Source organism: Misgurnus anguillicaudatus, chromosome 22, assembly GCF_027580225.2.
Source record: "Misgurnus anguillicaudatus chromosome 22, ASM2758022v2, whole genome shotgun sequence".
Classification (NCBI taxonomy): Eukaryota; Metazoa; Chordata; class Actinopteri; order Cypriniformes; family Cobitidae; genus Misgurnus; species Misgurnus anguillicaudatus.
Window position 1 is genome coordinate 37,007,606 of NC_073358.2, and position 17,142 is coordinate 37,024,747.

Here is a 17,142-nt window from a genome sequence, read left to right on the forward strand (position 1 = left end):
CTTTAATTAAACAGAAATATTTGTAATATAAACAACCAAACACTAAGACTAAGACAATAGACTGATTTTTTGTTTTTTTAGTCTATATGCTTGTTTTCTTTTAAATACTGTACTACAGTATGCATGCAGTTAAATCATACCACTTGCATATAATGTACAGTACTTGGTTCCTTTTCATAGTCTTTAAAATGTTTTTTACAGTGGTCTGTTAAAAACCTGAGTTTAATTTTCAAAAGCTACATTGAAAGTGAACATATTACACGCATCAATTTAGAAGAGAAACTGGTTAAATGTTCATTGTAAAAACACAATGGTGTTCTTAGTAACTATCAGCTACATGATGATCTTAAATTGGGATCAGAATTAATGAGTCTAACCAAATCCTGATCAGATTAAATCAATTCCTGGTCACGTCCCTGCTGAAATAAACAATAAACCATTACAGAAAATTCTAATGGTTTCCATTAAAATACCAATAGGAACCATTAGCTTTTACCATTAAAACCACTATAGTGTAGTGTGTTTTGGGCCATATTCCATTAGAACCAATACATAGAACCAATACATACCATTAGAGACCAACAAAAACCAATACACTGTAGTGTGTTTTGGGCCATATTCCATTAGAACCAATAAAATTCCCAATAAAACCATTAGAATTTTCTGTAATAGTTTTATTGTTTTTTAGCAGGGGTCATAGTGATTTATGTTATTGTTTTTTATTTAAATATGATTTAAATCAATATTTTTAATTATACATATATTATTTTAGAGATCATTTATGCACAGTTGTAAGTTGCTCATACTATAAATGTGGCAGCATATCAAGATCTTTTTATAGACCCCAATATCCTGTTTTTCTTCATTCCCATACCTCTAATATCTCTATTTTTTCTCCTCCTCATCTGTTCTGTAAAGTGCATCCCCGCAGGACACCTCAGGCTTATATGAGTAAAATCTATCATCCCATTAATTTCTCTGGAGATGTTTTCAGACTTTCTGTATTTAGCCTTTGCTGCATGGCAGCTTTGCCTGTGAATGTGATAAATATGCTGTAAAGTATCAAAATGATTTCATATAGGTATATCATTATATAAACTGTTGTCAGTTGGTGAGACGGGCTCACTAGGACCTTGACTGTATGTTATAGTTTACTCACTGGGCCTACTGAAAGAGGAGGACAAGCCAAAAAAACATTTCCCAGACCCTGTGAATTTGAATGACGGCCCTGTTTTTGTATTCATCTTATTCATTCCACAGTCAGTCATCAGACCATCATCTTTTTACTTCGGCTTGGTTTTGCTTGACCCCTTCTTTTAAAAAAAGAGTCATAATTCTGTTGAATAATTGATAGGGGTGAAATTGAGAGGCTCTAGAGTTTCGGTGAGTTATTGTTCCTGGACAAGGTCGCTGAATGGTAGTAAAAAGTGAACTCTTCATGCACGGCACTCATCACCAGCTCTGTTCAGCCAAAGCGAAGTCCACTGCTGCATCATTAACACGCACACACACACATGCATGCATAGACACACATAAGCAAGGTCAAACACAAGCTCAGAATGAAGAGCATTTAGGAGGAGGATGCCACGGCAGAAACTTATCGCCTCTGAAAGTGAAGGTAAACATGATTTTTCTTTGTGTGCCATTTAGTGTTACTTTGAAAAGCGTACCTTCTTGCAATGTCACTCACTTTTTCATAATTTGATATATTTTTATTTTAATAATATTATTAATATAGCTCCTAAATGTTTTGCAAGCAAAAGCATCTTAGCTAGACGCACACACTGTTCCATCAGACCTGCTTTAATATTTACAAATCTGATAACAATTGTATAACTCTTTATTGTTTAACAGAGGCTGAAAGAGATTTATGATTTTTCTGGGCAACTGCATTTTAATGCAAACTTAATAAAGTAACTATTCAGCTGTTACATGCCAAGTTGTCCAGGCAGAAAGCATGAACTTTGAGTGTGTGTACACTTTTGAAAATCACCTTTGCCCTATGTAAGGACAGTCTGCACTGACACTAGACTAAATGCACCATTGTGTCTATTGTACAACACACCTAAGCATGTAATGACCCGGTCAGCACTTACCGGTCTGGTTACACTAACAATACAGCAGACGCTCAACAGCTGCTGGTAACCCTTCAAGCCTGACCTTTCAGGACAGACAATCTCTTCTTGATGATATCGGGACTTATGTTTCCTTTTTGTGACTTTCACTTTGTTTTGTTTGCCCTTATAGTGAGCATTGAGGTGGATGAAGGTAGGAAGACATGCGCACACACACACATTTGGGATTGCAATGTTTGGGATTTGCTTATGTATGATAAATTGCTTGTGATGTTCCTCAAGTCGCTTTATATGTTTCTAAATGCAGACATTTGTCCAGGTGATGACAGTGAATTCAACCTTTACTATGTGGAAGTTAAAGATCATTCCGAGGAAGAAAAGGAACAGCAGATGAAGCAGGAGAGCAAACGAAGGAGAGATAGAAAGAATAAGACCCGAAGAAGAACAGAAACAGCTACAGAAAAAAGATCAGCGGCAACGAAAAGCTCACATAAAAGAACAGATAAAAAACACCAGAAAACAGCTAGAGAAAGAAAAGAGATTGACAGACATGGAAAAAGACGAAGAAAGAAGGCAGATGAAGAGCAGGTTGAAGAAGAATGTAGCAAAGAGGACAAAAATATTAAAAATGAAAGAACCAAGACATTAAATCTGGAGGATGAGAAGAAACAAGACGGGAATAAAAACAAAAATAAACATGTTAAAAAGGAGGAAGAGCAAAGAAATCATGAAAAAACGAAAAATAAAGATCGTATTGATGTGCCTTTAAAGGAAAAAAGAAAGAAGAGACATAAGCATGAGACTACGTAAGTACATCATCAAGTGTTAAACAAACATCTCAATATCTGGAGCTCTCTGTACATCTGCATTTATGTTATGTTCTGCATTTATGTTCCCCCTATAGCTCAGAGTCTGAGTCGAAATCTGAGTCAGAATCTGACTCTGATGACAAGGCAGTAGGAGTCTTGGGATCTCTGACTCCTGAGGAATTGGAAAAGTTGAAAGAAGCTGTGGACGAAAAGAAAAAGCTCATCGCCACGCTGAAAGGAAAGCCCTGGCCCATGAGAAAAAAATTAGTCACGCTCAGGTAAACCCTACTGTTGCTATTTCTGTGCAATTTCAACCTTTTTTCTTATTACCGGTCACTGTCTCAGGGAGTCACAAGAGTTTGTGGAGAAATATGAAGGTGCTCTGGGAAAGGGCAAAGGCAGAAAGCTCTATGCCTACAAGGTCATAATGATGAAGGTGTGTGATATATCATAAAATAATTGTATGTCTCCTCCTGCAGTTTCAGTATGGCCATCATTGTGCTTTATTTGCTTTGATTGCCAGAAATGGATGAAGTTTCAGCGTGACTTTGAAAATTTTAAGACGGCTTGCATACCGTGGGAGATGAAGATTAAAGAAATTGAAAGTATGACTTTTCTTTCTTTTAAAGGGACATTCCACTTTTTTTGAAAATATGCTTATTTTCCAGCTCCCCTAGAGTTAAACATTTGATTTTTACCGTTTTGAAATACATTCAGCTGATCTCCGGGTCTGGCGCTAGCATTTTTTAGCATAGCTTAGCACAATTCATTGAATCTGATTAGACCATTAGCATCGCGCTAACAAATAACCAAAGAGTTTGGATATTTTTTCTATTTAAAACTTGACTCTTCTGTAGTAACATCGTGTACTAAGACCGACAGAAAATTAAAAGTTGCGACATTCTAGGCAGATATGGCTAGAAACTATACTCTCATTCTGGCGTAATAATCAAGGACTTTGCAGCTGTAACATGGCTGCAGGAGGCAGAATGATATTACGTGGTGCCCGAAAATAGTCCCCTTAGTAACTTTCAATGGCAGGGGACTATTTTCGGGCACCACGTAATATCACTACGCCTGCTGTAGCCATGTTACATCAGCAAAGTCCTTTATTATTACGCCAGAATGAGAGTATAGTTCCTAGCCATATCTGCCTAGAAAATCGCAACTTTTAATTTTCTGTCAGTCTTAGTACACAATGTAACTACAGAAGAGTTTTAAATAGAAAAAATATCCAAACTCTTTGGTTATTTTTTAGCGCGATGCTAATGGTCTAATCAGATTCAATGAATTGTGCTAAGCTATGCTAAAAAATGCTAGCGCCAGACCCGGAAATCAGCTGAATGGATTCCAAAATGGTAAAAATCAAGTGTTTAACTCTAGGGGAGCTGGAAAATGAGTATATATTTTCAAAAAAAGTGGAGTGTCCCTTAAATGTTCTTTCTATTACTGTACTAGGTTTAACTTCCATTATATTTTCCTACAGGCCATTTTGGCTCATCAGTTGCTTCCTACTTCATATTTCTGAGGTGGATGTATGGCATCAACATGATTTTATTTGGGCTGACGTTTGGGCTGGTGATGGTACCAGAGGTGAGAAATATATTGTGTCCAAAAAATATTATTATATTAGTAATGCAACTGTACATGATATATACAGTATGTACTGTATGCTTCTATGTCACCGGGACACCATGCCTCACTAGGTAGCCTTGTTGTCTCACAAGAAGAAAGTCCCCGGTTTGAACCCCCGAGTAGGCCTTTATGTGAGGAGTTTTCATGTTCCCCCAGCGTCAGCGTGGGTTTACTCCAGTTATCTGGTTTCCTCCCAAAGGAATGAATGAGATTGGATATGAATTAGATTAATTGGAGATACCAGATTGTCCCTCCCGCAACCTGTGTATGGATTAAATGTGTGGATCAACTTGTGTATGGATTAACCAGCTCTCCCCATGAATACAGCCATAGATGCTGGAATAGCATGAAGAATAAAGAAAGAAAGACGACAAACAGTGAACCACAAGGATATTTACAGTTGTGTTCAAAATTATTCAACCCCAACTGAAATTGATTGTTTTGGCCAGTTTGACATTGATTTTGATCATTCAGTCATCCTGCTTACAATTACATCAAAGAGGCATGTGTAGGTAAGACAAATATAACATAACATTTATAATGAAATAACCACAAATGTCTTTTCTGTGCTCTCATCATTATCAGTTTTATTCAACCCCCAAGTGACATTCAATCTTAGTACTTAGTACAACATCCTTTTACAGTTAAAACAGCTTTTAAACGTGAAGCATAGCTTGACACAAGTGTCTTGCAGCGATCTACGGGTATCTTCGCCCATTCATCATGGGCAAAAGCCTCCAGTTCAGTCACATTCTTAGGCTTGCGCACTGCAACTGCTTTCTTTAAGTCCCACCAGAGGTTCTCAATCGGATTTAAGTCTGGTGACTGCGATGGCCACTTCAAAATGTTCCAGCCTTTTTTCTGCAACCATGCTCTAGTGGATTTGGAGGTATGCTTGGGATCATTGTCCTGTTGAAAGGTCCAACGTCTCCCAAGCCTCAGGTTTGTGACGGACTGCAACACATTGTCATCCAATATCTCCTGGTACTGAAGAGAATTCATGGTACCTTGCACACGCTGAAGTTTCCCTGTACCTGCAGAAGCAAAACAGCCCCAAAAGCATGATTGACCCCCCACCATGCTTCACAGTAGGCAAGGTGTTCTTTTCTTCATAGGCCTTGTTTTTCCTCCTCCAAACATAGCGTTGATCCATGGGCCCAAACAGTTCTAATTTTGTTTCATCAGCACACAGAACACTATCCCAAAACTTCTGTGGTTTGTCCACATGACTTTTGGCATACTGCAGTCGACTCTTCTTATTCTCTGGAGACAGCAAGGGGGTGCGCCTGGGAGTTCTGGCATGGAGGCCTTCAGTACGCAGGGTGCGCCGTATTGTCTGAGCAGAAACTTCAGTACCCACATCTGACAAATCTTTTCTCAGTTCCTCAGCAGTCACACGGGGACTTTTTTCCACTCTACGCTTCAGATAGTGCACAGCAGTCGCAGTTAGCATCTTTTTTCTGCCACAACCAGGAAGCGTTTCAACAGTGCCCTTTGCCTTGAATTTGCGAATGATGCTTCCTATGGTGTCTCTTGGTATGTTTAACATCTTTGCAATCTTCTTATAGCCATTGCCCTTCCCGTGAAGATTAATCACCTCTTCTCTTGTCTTCCTGGACCATTCTTTTGACTTCACCATGTTTGTAACCACACCAGTAAATGTTTAGAAGGAGTTGAGTATCACAGTCATTTTAAAGCTGCCTAATTGGTGCTTATTAGGCTTTATTGCTGTTCTCTGACATCCACAGGTGTTTTCAATACCTGATTGAAAACACTTCAATGAACCTCTGTTCTTCAGAGTGGTAGTTCTTTAAGGGGTTGAATAATTGTGTCAATGAAGAATTCACAAAAGAAACATTTACTACTATATTACAAAACCAATTGATGTCATTTTAGTTGCATATGGTTCTTTAAGAAGTCATTGTAGGATTTAATTCTGAATACAATTACAAATGTACACTAAATTCCCTAAAACCCTTAACAGCATTGGGGGGGTTGAATAATTTTGAACACAACTGTAACTTATCGTTCTTACTTTCTAGGCTTTGATGGGGAAACCATACGGCAGTTTACCCAGAAAAACGGTACCCAGACAGGAGGAGGCTAGTGCCATGAATTTTGCAGTCTTATGGGACTTTGGGGTAAATTTTTTATATATATACCAAATACAGTATCTCATCAATTTTTCATCTTACAGTAGTTTATCAACCCCTTTTATCTTTTAAGGGCTATGCTAAATACTCTGTGCTGTTCTATGGCTACTACAATAGCCAACGGGCCATTGGGTGGCTCAAGTTTCGCATGCCCCTCTCTTACTTTCTGGTGGGGGTGGGCACAGTGGCATATAGCTACATGGTTGTAATCAGGACGTAAGTAATAACCGTCTATTGTATTGTGACAATGTGTTCTTTATGTCAATTAAAACATAAATATATATATGTGTGTGTCCATAAGCACACTTGATCACAAGTCAAATCATCTCTCTCACTTTTCTCACTCATATCCAACAGTATGGCACGTAATGCCAATGAAGAAGGTGGTGGAGATGACACTAGCTTTAATTTCTGCTGGAAGACGTTTACTAGTTGGGACTACCTCATTGGAAATCCTGAGACAGCGGATAATAAGTTTGCATCCATCACCACTAGCTTTAAGGTGTGCTTTTCCTCATGCTGGTACAAAATCCATTCTGTGTCTTTACAGGGATCTTATGAAGAGAAAATGTTCTTCCATTGAGTCCGATGTACATATTGTATAACTTAAGAGTTTGTAACATCCATGGCAGTCCAAGAAAAGTACATTTACCATACTTAAAGAAATAGAAACAAAAAAATGTATATTATTATTATATATAATATAAGAAAACGTCAGGAAAAGCAATTTATAGAAAAAAAAATAAAGAACGATTGGTCCCCTTCTCACATGTCTGGCTTTATAATAAATTAATTACTTTAACAGGAGGCCATTGTGGAGGAGCAAGAGAGCAGAAAAGATGACAACATCCACCTGACAAGATTCCTTAGAGTCCTGGCCAACTTCCTGGTGCTCTGTTGTCTGGCAGGGAGTGGCTACTTGATCTACTTTGTAGTGCGCAGGTCTCAGAAGTTTGCTCTGGAGGGACTGGAGAAATATGGATGGTGGGAAAGGAATGAGGTTAGATTCATAAAACAGCAAGCACAAGTTGTTAGAAGTACAATGTTAATCTTGTTATTCAATGAAACTTTACAAAATATTACATATGACCCTGCCTGCATCTAAAGTCTTTTTTGTGACATAATGTTTTCTACATTAAATCATCCTAGATAAAAAACAGTATTCTGTGAAATGATAACCTTGATATCATTGAAATTAAAGTAAGCTCAATGACAGAAATCAAACTTTGATGCTCCAACTCATATAATTAGATCAGGAGACTTTAGACTGAATTTCACAGACAGGATCAAATATATTGCATAAAAATATTGAATACAAAACGTTGCATTCTGCGTCTGAAGAAAAGTTCAATTTAAAGGTTATAACTTTTTTTAAGTTTTACTAGCAAGAAACACTGATTAAGATTTTTTTTTGTTTCTATTTTCATTGTTCTACATATGTGTATACTATTTTTGTGTTCATAACGGCAGGTGAACATGGTCATGTCTCTGTTGGGAATGTTCTGTCCAATGCTGTTCGATGTGATCAGCACTTTAGAAAACTATCATCCACGCATCGCCCTTCAGTGGCAGCTGGGGCGCATCTTCGCCCTCTTCCTGGGGAACCTCTACACATTCATCATAGCTCTCATGGATGCTATCCAGTTAAAGGTAAAGCTGTCACTTGACTCAAGACTAGAACAATCACAATCCATTTTACAGTCTTTAGTAGTAACAATCTCTATCATTTTAGTTTTGCCTTGGGCTGTAAAATCTGTGTCGAATCAAATTCTTTTCAAGGTTATAATTCTCACTTGTCTTTATTGTATACTTTGAAGAGGGCAGAAGAGGAAATTGTAAAGAATAATATGACAATCTGGCAGGCTACCCTGTACAATGGGACTGTGCCAGATAACACCACCGCTCCTCCGATCACAGTGCACCCTGCTGATGTTCCCAGAGGGCCCTGCTGGGAGACAATGGTGGGACAGGTACTGGTTATTTCAGTTCAGTTCAATTATTTTTTGCATATAGCTCTCTGTGCACACTATGCAAATTGAGAAACAAACCACACATAGAAATCAAGTCTTTTAGGTTTAAACCAACAATACAATCTTGTAGTTTGGCTTGTTATTGTGTCTACAGGAGTTTGTTCGTCTCATTATTTCTGATACAATGACAACTTACATTACTCTGCTTATTGGCGACTTTTTCCGTGCTGTCCTTGTGCGTTTCCTAAACAATTGCTGGTGTTGGGATCTGGAGTACGGCTTTGTGAGTATCCATAATTAATGCAGAAGCCACTAGCTTGGATCTTTTCTACTGCTTAACTGAGATGTGCTTTCTTCATTAGCCATCCTATTCAGAGTTTGATGTGAGTGGAAATGTTTTGGGACTGATCTTCAATCAGGGGATGATTTGGTAAAAAGGTTTTCTAAATAATAATAATAATCTTTCAATGTAAATAGAATATCATTCATATATGTCTGTCAATGTGTGTCTGAATGTGTATCAGGATGGGGGCATTTTATGCTCCATGTCTTCCAGCGTTAAATCTACTTCGGCTTCATGTGTCCATGTACCTGCAGTGCTGGGCGGTGATGTGCTGTAATGTGCCACAGGAACGGGTCTTCAAAGCTTCAGGCTCGAATAACTTTTACATGGCCATGTTGTTGGTCATCCTTTTCCTTTCTACTCTGCCTGCTATATACACCATTGTCTCCATTCCTCCCTCCTTCGACTGCGGACCCTTCAGGTTCTTAGTTTTGCATTTTAAAAGCAAAGCTCTTACATTTGAATTGTTTTGACATTTTACTTGTTTCAAAGGAACAGTGTAAAAGGTTAAGGATGTATTTACAGCTACTGCAAATGCTTTAATGGCTTGTTCTGACCACTAGAGTGCAGCAGCATCCCAATTTACCTAGTAAAGTAGGCCTACTTTTTTATTTGAATGTGTGTAGCAACAAAGTACTTTATATACTAATTGTGTGTGACGTTGTTGCTTAGACGACATTGTAATCGTTAATAATCACATACATCAAAATACAATTTCTTGCATTTCAGGTTTTCTTCATTAGTTTTTCTCATGTAATATTTACTATATGGATTAATGTAGTGAAGGGATTAATCATTTAAAGGGATAGTTCACCCCAAAATCAAAATTCTGTCATCATTTACCACTTTTGATGGGTACTGACCACTGCAAACGGGAACATCCCACATGACCTGCAGTTTCTCCAAAACTGCAGCTCTTGTGGGGTTGCCCCCTCTGCAATGGTCAGTACCTATCAAAAGTGCTCCAAGGAAGGAAAATCAATGAACCAGCAACAAGGTCACGCGCGGCCAAGGCTTATTAATGCACGTGGGGAGCGAAGGCTGACCTGTGTGGTCCGGCTACTGTAGCTTAAATTGCTGAAAAAGTGAATGCTGGTTCTGATAGAAAGGTCTAGTGGAGTCCATGCCTCGACAGGTCAGGGATGTTTTGTGGCAAAAGGGGGACCTACACAATATTAGGCAGATGGTTATAATGTTATGGCTGATCGGTGTATAATAAAAACAAACACAATAAAATAAAGTAGGTTGAAAATGGCATTTCATAAGTAGGGGATAATGTATACACTCTAAAAAATTAGCTGTAATTTTGCAGCTAGTTGCCAGTAACTTACTGTAGAAGATAAAGTCAAAAAATGTTTCATGTTCATTTAACTTTGAACAAAATGTTGCCAGTAAATAACATAAATGTCAAATCTACAGTAAGTTACTGGCAGCTAGTTGCCAGTAATACCCATTAATACTGTAATTTCTACAGACATTTTTTACAGTGTAGGCAGCAGGTTGTTATCGCAGAAATAAGTGAGATGTTATTTCGCGATAACAACTTGCTGCCTGTACATTATCCCGCTTATTACACAGCTATTGGCCTCATAAGTAAGGTAAGGAACATTAAATATTAATTTGAAATATTTTATTTGCGCATTTTTAACGAATGCATGCAGACCTTCCAAGAGGAAACCCTGTTTACTTTCGGTTTTAAGATAAGACATTCATGTCACACAATATTTGGTTTAAAGGCAGGGTGCATTATCTCTGAAAATCAATGTTGATATTTGAAATCACCTAAACAAACACACCCCTACCCCAATAGAATCTGGACCTTCTTTTGATAGACCCGCCCCACACATACACAACCCAGGCATCGATGTCAGTTAGTAGACACGCCCCTTACTGCTGATTGGCTACTAATGTGTTTTGGTACTCTGCCCAACTTTCTTTTCCAAAAGTGTCCTTTTCAAAAATCATGCACCCCGCCTTTAATCATTTGTACATATAATGTCATAAATGTTATTAAAATACATTTTTATATTTAATTATGTATAATATTCAACATCCAAGTTACCGTTTGTTATTAGTTTCAGGCAGTTGTTATCTCAGAATAACATACCTTGTAATGTTGCGACTGGCCAATCAGAATCAAGCATTTTATAGTACCATGTTATAAAGATTTATTTCACGTTTATGGTTCACTTTTGCAATTTAAGAGTTTCTCCATAAGTGTTTACCTCAACTTTACCTGTAGTGGGAAAAACCGCATGTTTGATGTAATTCAAGAGACTCTGAAGACAGACTTCCCAGCTTGGTTTGGAAAAGTCTTCTATTATGCCTCAAACCCCGGACTGGTGTTGTCCTTCCTTCTGCTGTTAGTGTAAGTGTTTACGTCTAAAGGGCATCCGTTTCTGTATTTAAACGATGGTGTTTAATTGTAACTATCTCTATCATTGTAGTCTTGCAATTTATTATCTGCAGTCCACCTCTAAAACATACAAACGGGTAAACATGGAGCTGAAAAAGAAACTTCAAACAGTAAGTTTTGAAATGTCGATGCCTTTTGTAAATATATCCGTTTAAAATGTGGGCTTAATGCAATTAACTACAAACTCCACTAGATGGAAGCACCAATTTGCCCTTAAAGGGAAGCCTACTCCATCCATATACCCCAGCCAAATATCAAAATTAACGTTACTTACTTTAAACACCAAAAAGTGCATTCGTGCTTCACAGAGGAAATCCACGCACACAGCTTCAGTTAATAAAGGTCTTCTGCAGGTAATCAATGCGATTTTGTCGAGAAAATATCCATATTTTAAACTTTATAAACTATAATAACTTGCTTATGGTAACGCCGCCATCTTGGACTCACGCGATTCAGGAGAGAGTAGTGAGCGTTGGTTGCCATGGGTACGTTGCGCAGTGACTCACGTAATTTGCGGATGAGTAAATCATGGGGTAAATGATATTTGGCTGTTGTATCGCTTTAATTCACTGAAAAAATGATTCATTGAATTTAATAAATTTTTTTAAGGTAAGTGGTTGCAATCAATTTATTTAAGCTACATTTAAACAAAAAAGATTAGTAAAGTAAAATAAAATATAAAACTTTTGTTTAAATGTAGCTTAAATAAATTGATTGCAACCACTTACCTTTAAAAATTGATTAAATTCAATGAATAATTTTTTTCAGTGTTCCTTAATATAGATTAAAATTAGATTATTTATTTTACAGTCTAAGTGAAGGTATCAGTCTTATACACTGAAAAAAATGATTCATTCAATTTACTCTTTTTTTTTTAAGGTAAGTGGTCGTAATCAATTTATTTAAGCCACATTTAAACAAAAAAACAAAACAAAAAAACTTTTGTTTAAATGTAGCTTAAATAAATTGATTGCAACCACTTACCTTAAAAACATTGAGTAAATTGAATGATTCATTTTTTTCAGTGTATTCAAAATGACTTACAGCGCATTCAAATACATTTGATCAATACAGCATTTCCTAAAAATCAAACCCGCGACCATCATCACCTCCCCATCATCATCAGCTAATGCATTACTACCACCATGGTCTACTATTTCAGCTACATTATACACAGTTAATGTCTCTGACTGCATTCATTTTGTATTCACAGCAAAATGAGGAAAACAAGAAAAAGAACAAACTCGCAGCCCTAAAAGCAGCCCATGAACTAGAGCAGGCAAGAAATGGAGGAGGAAATCACAACAACACTGACTCTGATTTGGGTATTCATCAGTCACTAAACTTTGTGTGCTCTTATGTCATTGTATTAAAGTATTATGAGACTGTCGAAATGTCTCTACCTCCCAATTCGCAGGAATGAATGAAGAGAACGGGAGCTCAAGGAAAACAGGGCAGCACACACAGGCTATTCACCCATCAAAGGCTCAGCACCCTCAAGGTTCTGGATTTCCCATCTCTTCCACCCATTCGAACACCAGGCCCTCCGCGTCCCGCAGACATCTTCCAGGAAACCCACAGCAGCCACAGAGAAACTCACACACCAACAGAAAATAAACAACACAGATGTCCCACACAGAATAACATGTCTGTAAAATATCTAACATGCTTTAAAGGTCAATGCTGGGCCAGATGTGCATAAACATAGTGTTCACTAACAATAAATGCATCATCATGATCTTGCTAGTTTAGATTGCAAGAACCAAAACACAACACCTGCTGTCTATTCAACATGGTATACAGTATAAAGGCTACATACAGCAGCATGCACATTAATCTTTAGTTCTTGTTGATATGCCTGTGCACCATTCTGCATGTCATTTGTGTCCCAGTAAGGTTCAAGTATTCAGTGACTATGTAACTCTAGATTGATAGTACTCTTATCTCTGTAAAAGAGAAATGATGGCTCTTCTTACACACAGGCTATCTTTATTTGTGTCACTTATGTAATATTGTTATTCATATATTATTTCTCTAGACAGCTTTAGGAACATTTCTGGACTGTTGCTTGATATGCCAAATACAAATTGTAATAATTAAACATCATTATGTGTGCATTTGTTTGATAATGTTGGGAGTCAGTCGCTCTCTAGATCACCTGCACCCTTAATGCAAATCCAAAATGCATCATCAGCCCCCCTTGAAGATCATGAGATTCAATCATCTGAAGTAGATTGATGGGTTGGCTTAGCCCACCATTATCCCTCTACTCTTATTTCAATGTTGTGACCCAAAATATTTGCATGCACTGTACTGTATCTCAAATCTGCTCTAAGGGTGTCTAGTGTCCTGGTCACGGATTCTTTTCCGACAGCCGCAGATTTGGCAGCAATGATGGATCTGGCACACTTGTCCTTCTATGGCCCAACAAACACCGTTCTGTTTGGGGTTGTGTTGTTTATTGTTCATATGATCCCATGTTCATGAGGATTATAATGGTATAAAAATATAATCTTTGCTAGATCAAAGGTTTAACAATTGTAGAGTTATGATATCCTGGTATCAGTTACACAAAATCTTGACGATTATTTATTAGAGAATTGGCACATAAGTTTCATTAACATTGCAAATGGCCATACATAATTCAAGTGCAATCTTCATTAAGTATTAATAGGAGTCATTTGAGATTTTGTTTATTTGTTTGTTTAGGGAGTCATTGTTAATTGGAGCTACCGCTCTTTTTGAATGTACTTTTCTGGAAGATTCACATTTTGCTGAAAGAATAATAGCATTGAGTTCAGTACAATATCCTATTGATTAATAACATCATACTGTATGTTAAATACTGATATTTATGTTCTTCCGTGCTTAATAATTGTAGAAAACAGGGATCAGGGACCAACCTGACTTTTTTTACCTGTTATAAGCTTGGGAAAGCAAGGACATTTACTAAAATATGTCTAAATGTGTTCATCTAAAAGATGATGGACGTGTATCTCGGATTGCTTGAGGGTGAATAAACCATGAGGTGTCTTTGGCAAGATATCGTTTTAATAAACAAAACGTTTTGATAAGAAACACTAAAGGGTTCACAACATGTCTGCTACCACAGAGAAAGCTGTTTGATATAGTGGACATCTGATCTGTGTGAATGTAATTCTGTTAGCGGATGTTATAGTAGTAGACCTCTTGTACATAATTAACTCAAATCAATGAATAGCTTTCGGATGCTGTGTCTGAACATGCAGGTTTGTTTTCTGGGATGTTCCTGAACCTTCAGTCAACATCATGCCTTATCGTTTACACACAAACAGATAACAGGATCTTCATTTAATACATCTTTGCAATTTAAGAATAGACACATGTAATTTCATAGTTCAGCATCACTGTGTGATCAAGTCAAAGAAAAGGAAAAAGTATATTTAAAGTGAGTTATTGAATATATTCACTTCTTGGTTCTAATTGGTCAATAGCTGTGTTTTATTTACAATAAATCAGTTATGACCACTGCACCAAACGATTCTGTGGATCACTGCGCAGCAACCACCTTTAGCAATGTAAACATGTGAAACACTGTTGACAGTCGGTAAGGGACTATTTTTCCAGCGGAAGGAAGCATTTTAGTGATAGATTTAATTTTATAAAAGTTACGTTGATACATATTTTTTTCTTTAATATTTGTGGTAACCGTTTTATAAAAGTAATAAGGTGCTCAAGGCTACCGCTGTATTGTAAACTCCCTTTGCGTCATGCCTAACAATGACCTTTAACCATGACTTATTCCACTATTACACAGCCTCTTGTACCTTATTGCTTACTTAAAGGAAAACACCACCGTTTTTCAATATTTTACTATGTTCTTACATTAACTTGGACAAATTAATACATACCTATCTTTATTCAATGCGTGCATTTCATCTTTGCAGAGCGCCGTGAATGTGTTAGCATTTAGCCTAGCCCCATTCATTCCTTAGGATCCAAACAAGGATGAATTTAGAAGCCACCAAATACTTCCATGTTTTCCCTATTTAAAGACTGTTACATGAGTAGTTACACAAGTAAGTATGGTGGCATAAAATAAAACATGCCGATTTTTTTGGATAAAAAATGAGAACTAAATTGTATGGTGGAGAAACTGTCATCCAACCTCATAAGTTGTTTCTGCAAGCACCTTATTACGACGTAAAGTGACCTATTAAGGCATTAGTGTCCTCTAGCGGCAGTAGCTTATCAATACAACCTTTTGTTACGTTTTAAGTTTTTTGCCTTATACATCAGATAAGACATTTAATTTTATGAATTTATAAAATTAGAAACGGTTTCATAAACATTTATTGTTTTAAAGCAACACTATGTAGTTTTTTTACCTTTAAATAATGTCTCTAAAATTATTTCAAAGATAGAACAACTTTTAACTGGACAAATTGTACTGTTGCTGCAACCTGAGCAGCCTCCTAGCTGCTACAAGCACACTTTGAAAGTGGCGGTGGAGGGTAGGAAACACAGCCCCGCCCCTCCCCCTGCCTGCAGAAGAGTTTCTGATACCAGGCACTGTTGTGCTTTTCAACCACATGGGGGAGCTGTAAGTCATTTTTACATGGAAACTACATAGTGTTGCTTTAAAGATATTTTGGAGCATCAAACCCACCCTCACCCTAAAACCCAACCACTTCTCAACCATATAAAACACAACACGTCAGGTATTTATTGCATAAAACACTAAAGTATTACAAACCATTTGCGTTGCAAACCTTGCGAACTGAGGCCATACGATTAATTTAAATGAAGAACTCTGAGATTAAAACGCACAGTCAGATCTCATTCAAACATAAACCAGCATGACGTAGTCTGTCACAAGAGCCAATAGCGCTTCACATTTTTAGCTGACGTAATGATGCGATTGGTCACGAGACAAATGAAAGCCAATGCCTTTTCACAATCATAGATGACGTAGCAATGCGCCAGTTTTTGAATCAGTTTACGACCGGATCTGATATTTATAGCGGATTGTCATCACTTTTGCATCTTTTCTTCAAATAAATCGATCATTTGACCTTGTTACACTTGGTATATTTTAAGTACATTTTTGAAAAGTTGTGACTGTTTTGTATGCTGTGTTTATATCATATAATAATTAAATGGGTATTTGCCCTAAATGCCTGAATAGTGTAATGTGTAATAAAATACAATAAATCCTGGCAAATAAATGTCATCATAGCAAAATTATACCCCAAAATATAATTTTATACCCTAATATATTAAGTTTTACCTGCTGCCGGTAGAGGTGCTAATTTAGATAATGCATCCATTTATCGTATTTGGTGATGTTGGAGTTTATGTTGATGGCGGAAGAGCACTTAGTTTGCAGCACTTCAACCTCTGGTGCATCGTTACTCCTCCTCTCACTCAGTTTGAGTTCACAGGAGTGATGTCGACCCTTTTTTGACACAGTGCTGTGTTGAAAATAACCCAGGTTTTTTTAGAGTGTATTTATTAAATTTTTTTAGCAATAATTATTTGACAATTGATGCAGATGTCATTTATGCAATATTGGATTTGTGGAATAAGTGAGAGTTGTGGCATCCATCTGTTAAAATGGTGAACTGATCCAAAATAATAGGCCTATACAATATTTTATAACACAAAGACAATATGCAAAGAAATCTGCTGCTAAATACATTAATATTTAAAGATCAACAATTATTGTTGTCTGTTATTTTAATCTTTAATATGCCCCAATT

General features: G+C 37.1%; 1 protein-coding gene and 1 long non-coding RNA gene across 3 annotated transcripts; one reads left to right on the top strand and one right to left on the bottom strand.

Moving 5' to 3' along the window:
- The first annotated feature begins 682 nt into the window (after positions 1-682).
- Positions 683-13,516, top strand: tmc1 (transmembrane channel-like 1). 2 transcript variants are annotated; one of them, XM_055199083.2, is made up of 19 exons: positions 697-2,268; positions 2,383-2,881; positions 2,980-3,162; positions 3,230-3,320; positions 3,408-3,489; positions 4,371-4,477; positions 6,562-6,660; positions 6,746-6,888; positions 7,030-7,174; positions 7,478-7,672; positions 8,143-8,322; positions 8,490-8,642; positions 8,797-8,925; positions 9,005-9,072; positions 9,167-9,406; positions 11,228-11,353; positions 11,433-11,511; positions 12,615-12,726; positions 12,819-13,516. In XM_055199083.2, the coding sequence occupies exons 1-19, from the start codon at positions 2,187-2,189 to the stop codon at positions 13,016-13,018; spliced, it is 2,913 nt and encodes a 970-aa protein (XP_055055058.2). In that variant the 5' UTR covers positions 697-2,186; the 3' UTR covers positions 13,019-13,516. The 2 variants fall into 2 exon arrangements, 1 of the variants encoding a protein (XP_055055058.2); XR_012365460.1 differs by lacking the exon at positions 11,433-11,511 and having other exon boundaries at positions 683-2,268; positions 12,819-12,957.
- LOC141358925 (uncharacterized) lies at positions 7,096-11,890 on the bottom strand. The gene is made up of 4 exons (XR_012365461.1): positions 11,676-11,890; positions 11,222-11,490; positions 7,470-8,617; positions 7,096-7,226 (listed from the first exon to the last, which is right to left on the bottom strand). It is a non-coding gene; the product is annotated as an uncharacterized lncRNA (long non-coding RNA).
- Positions 13,517-17,142: the final 3,626 nt, after the last annotated feature.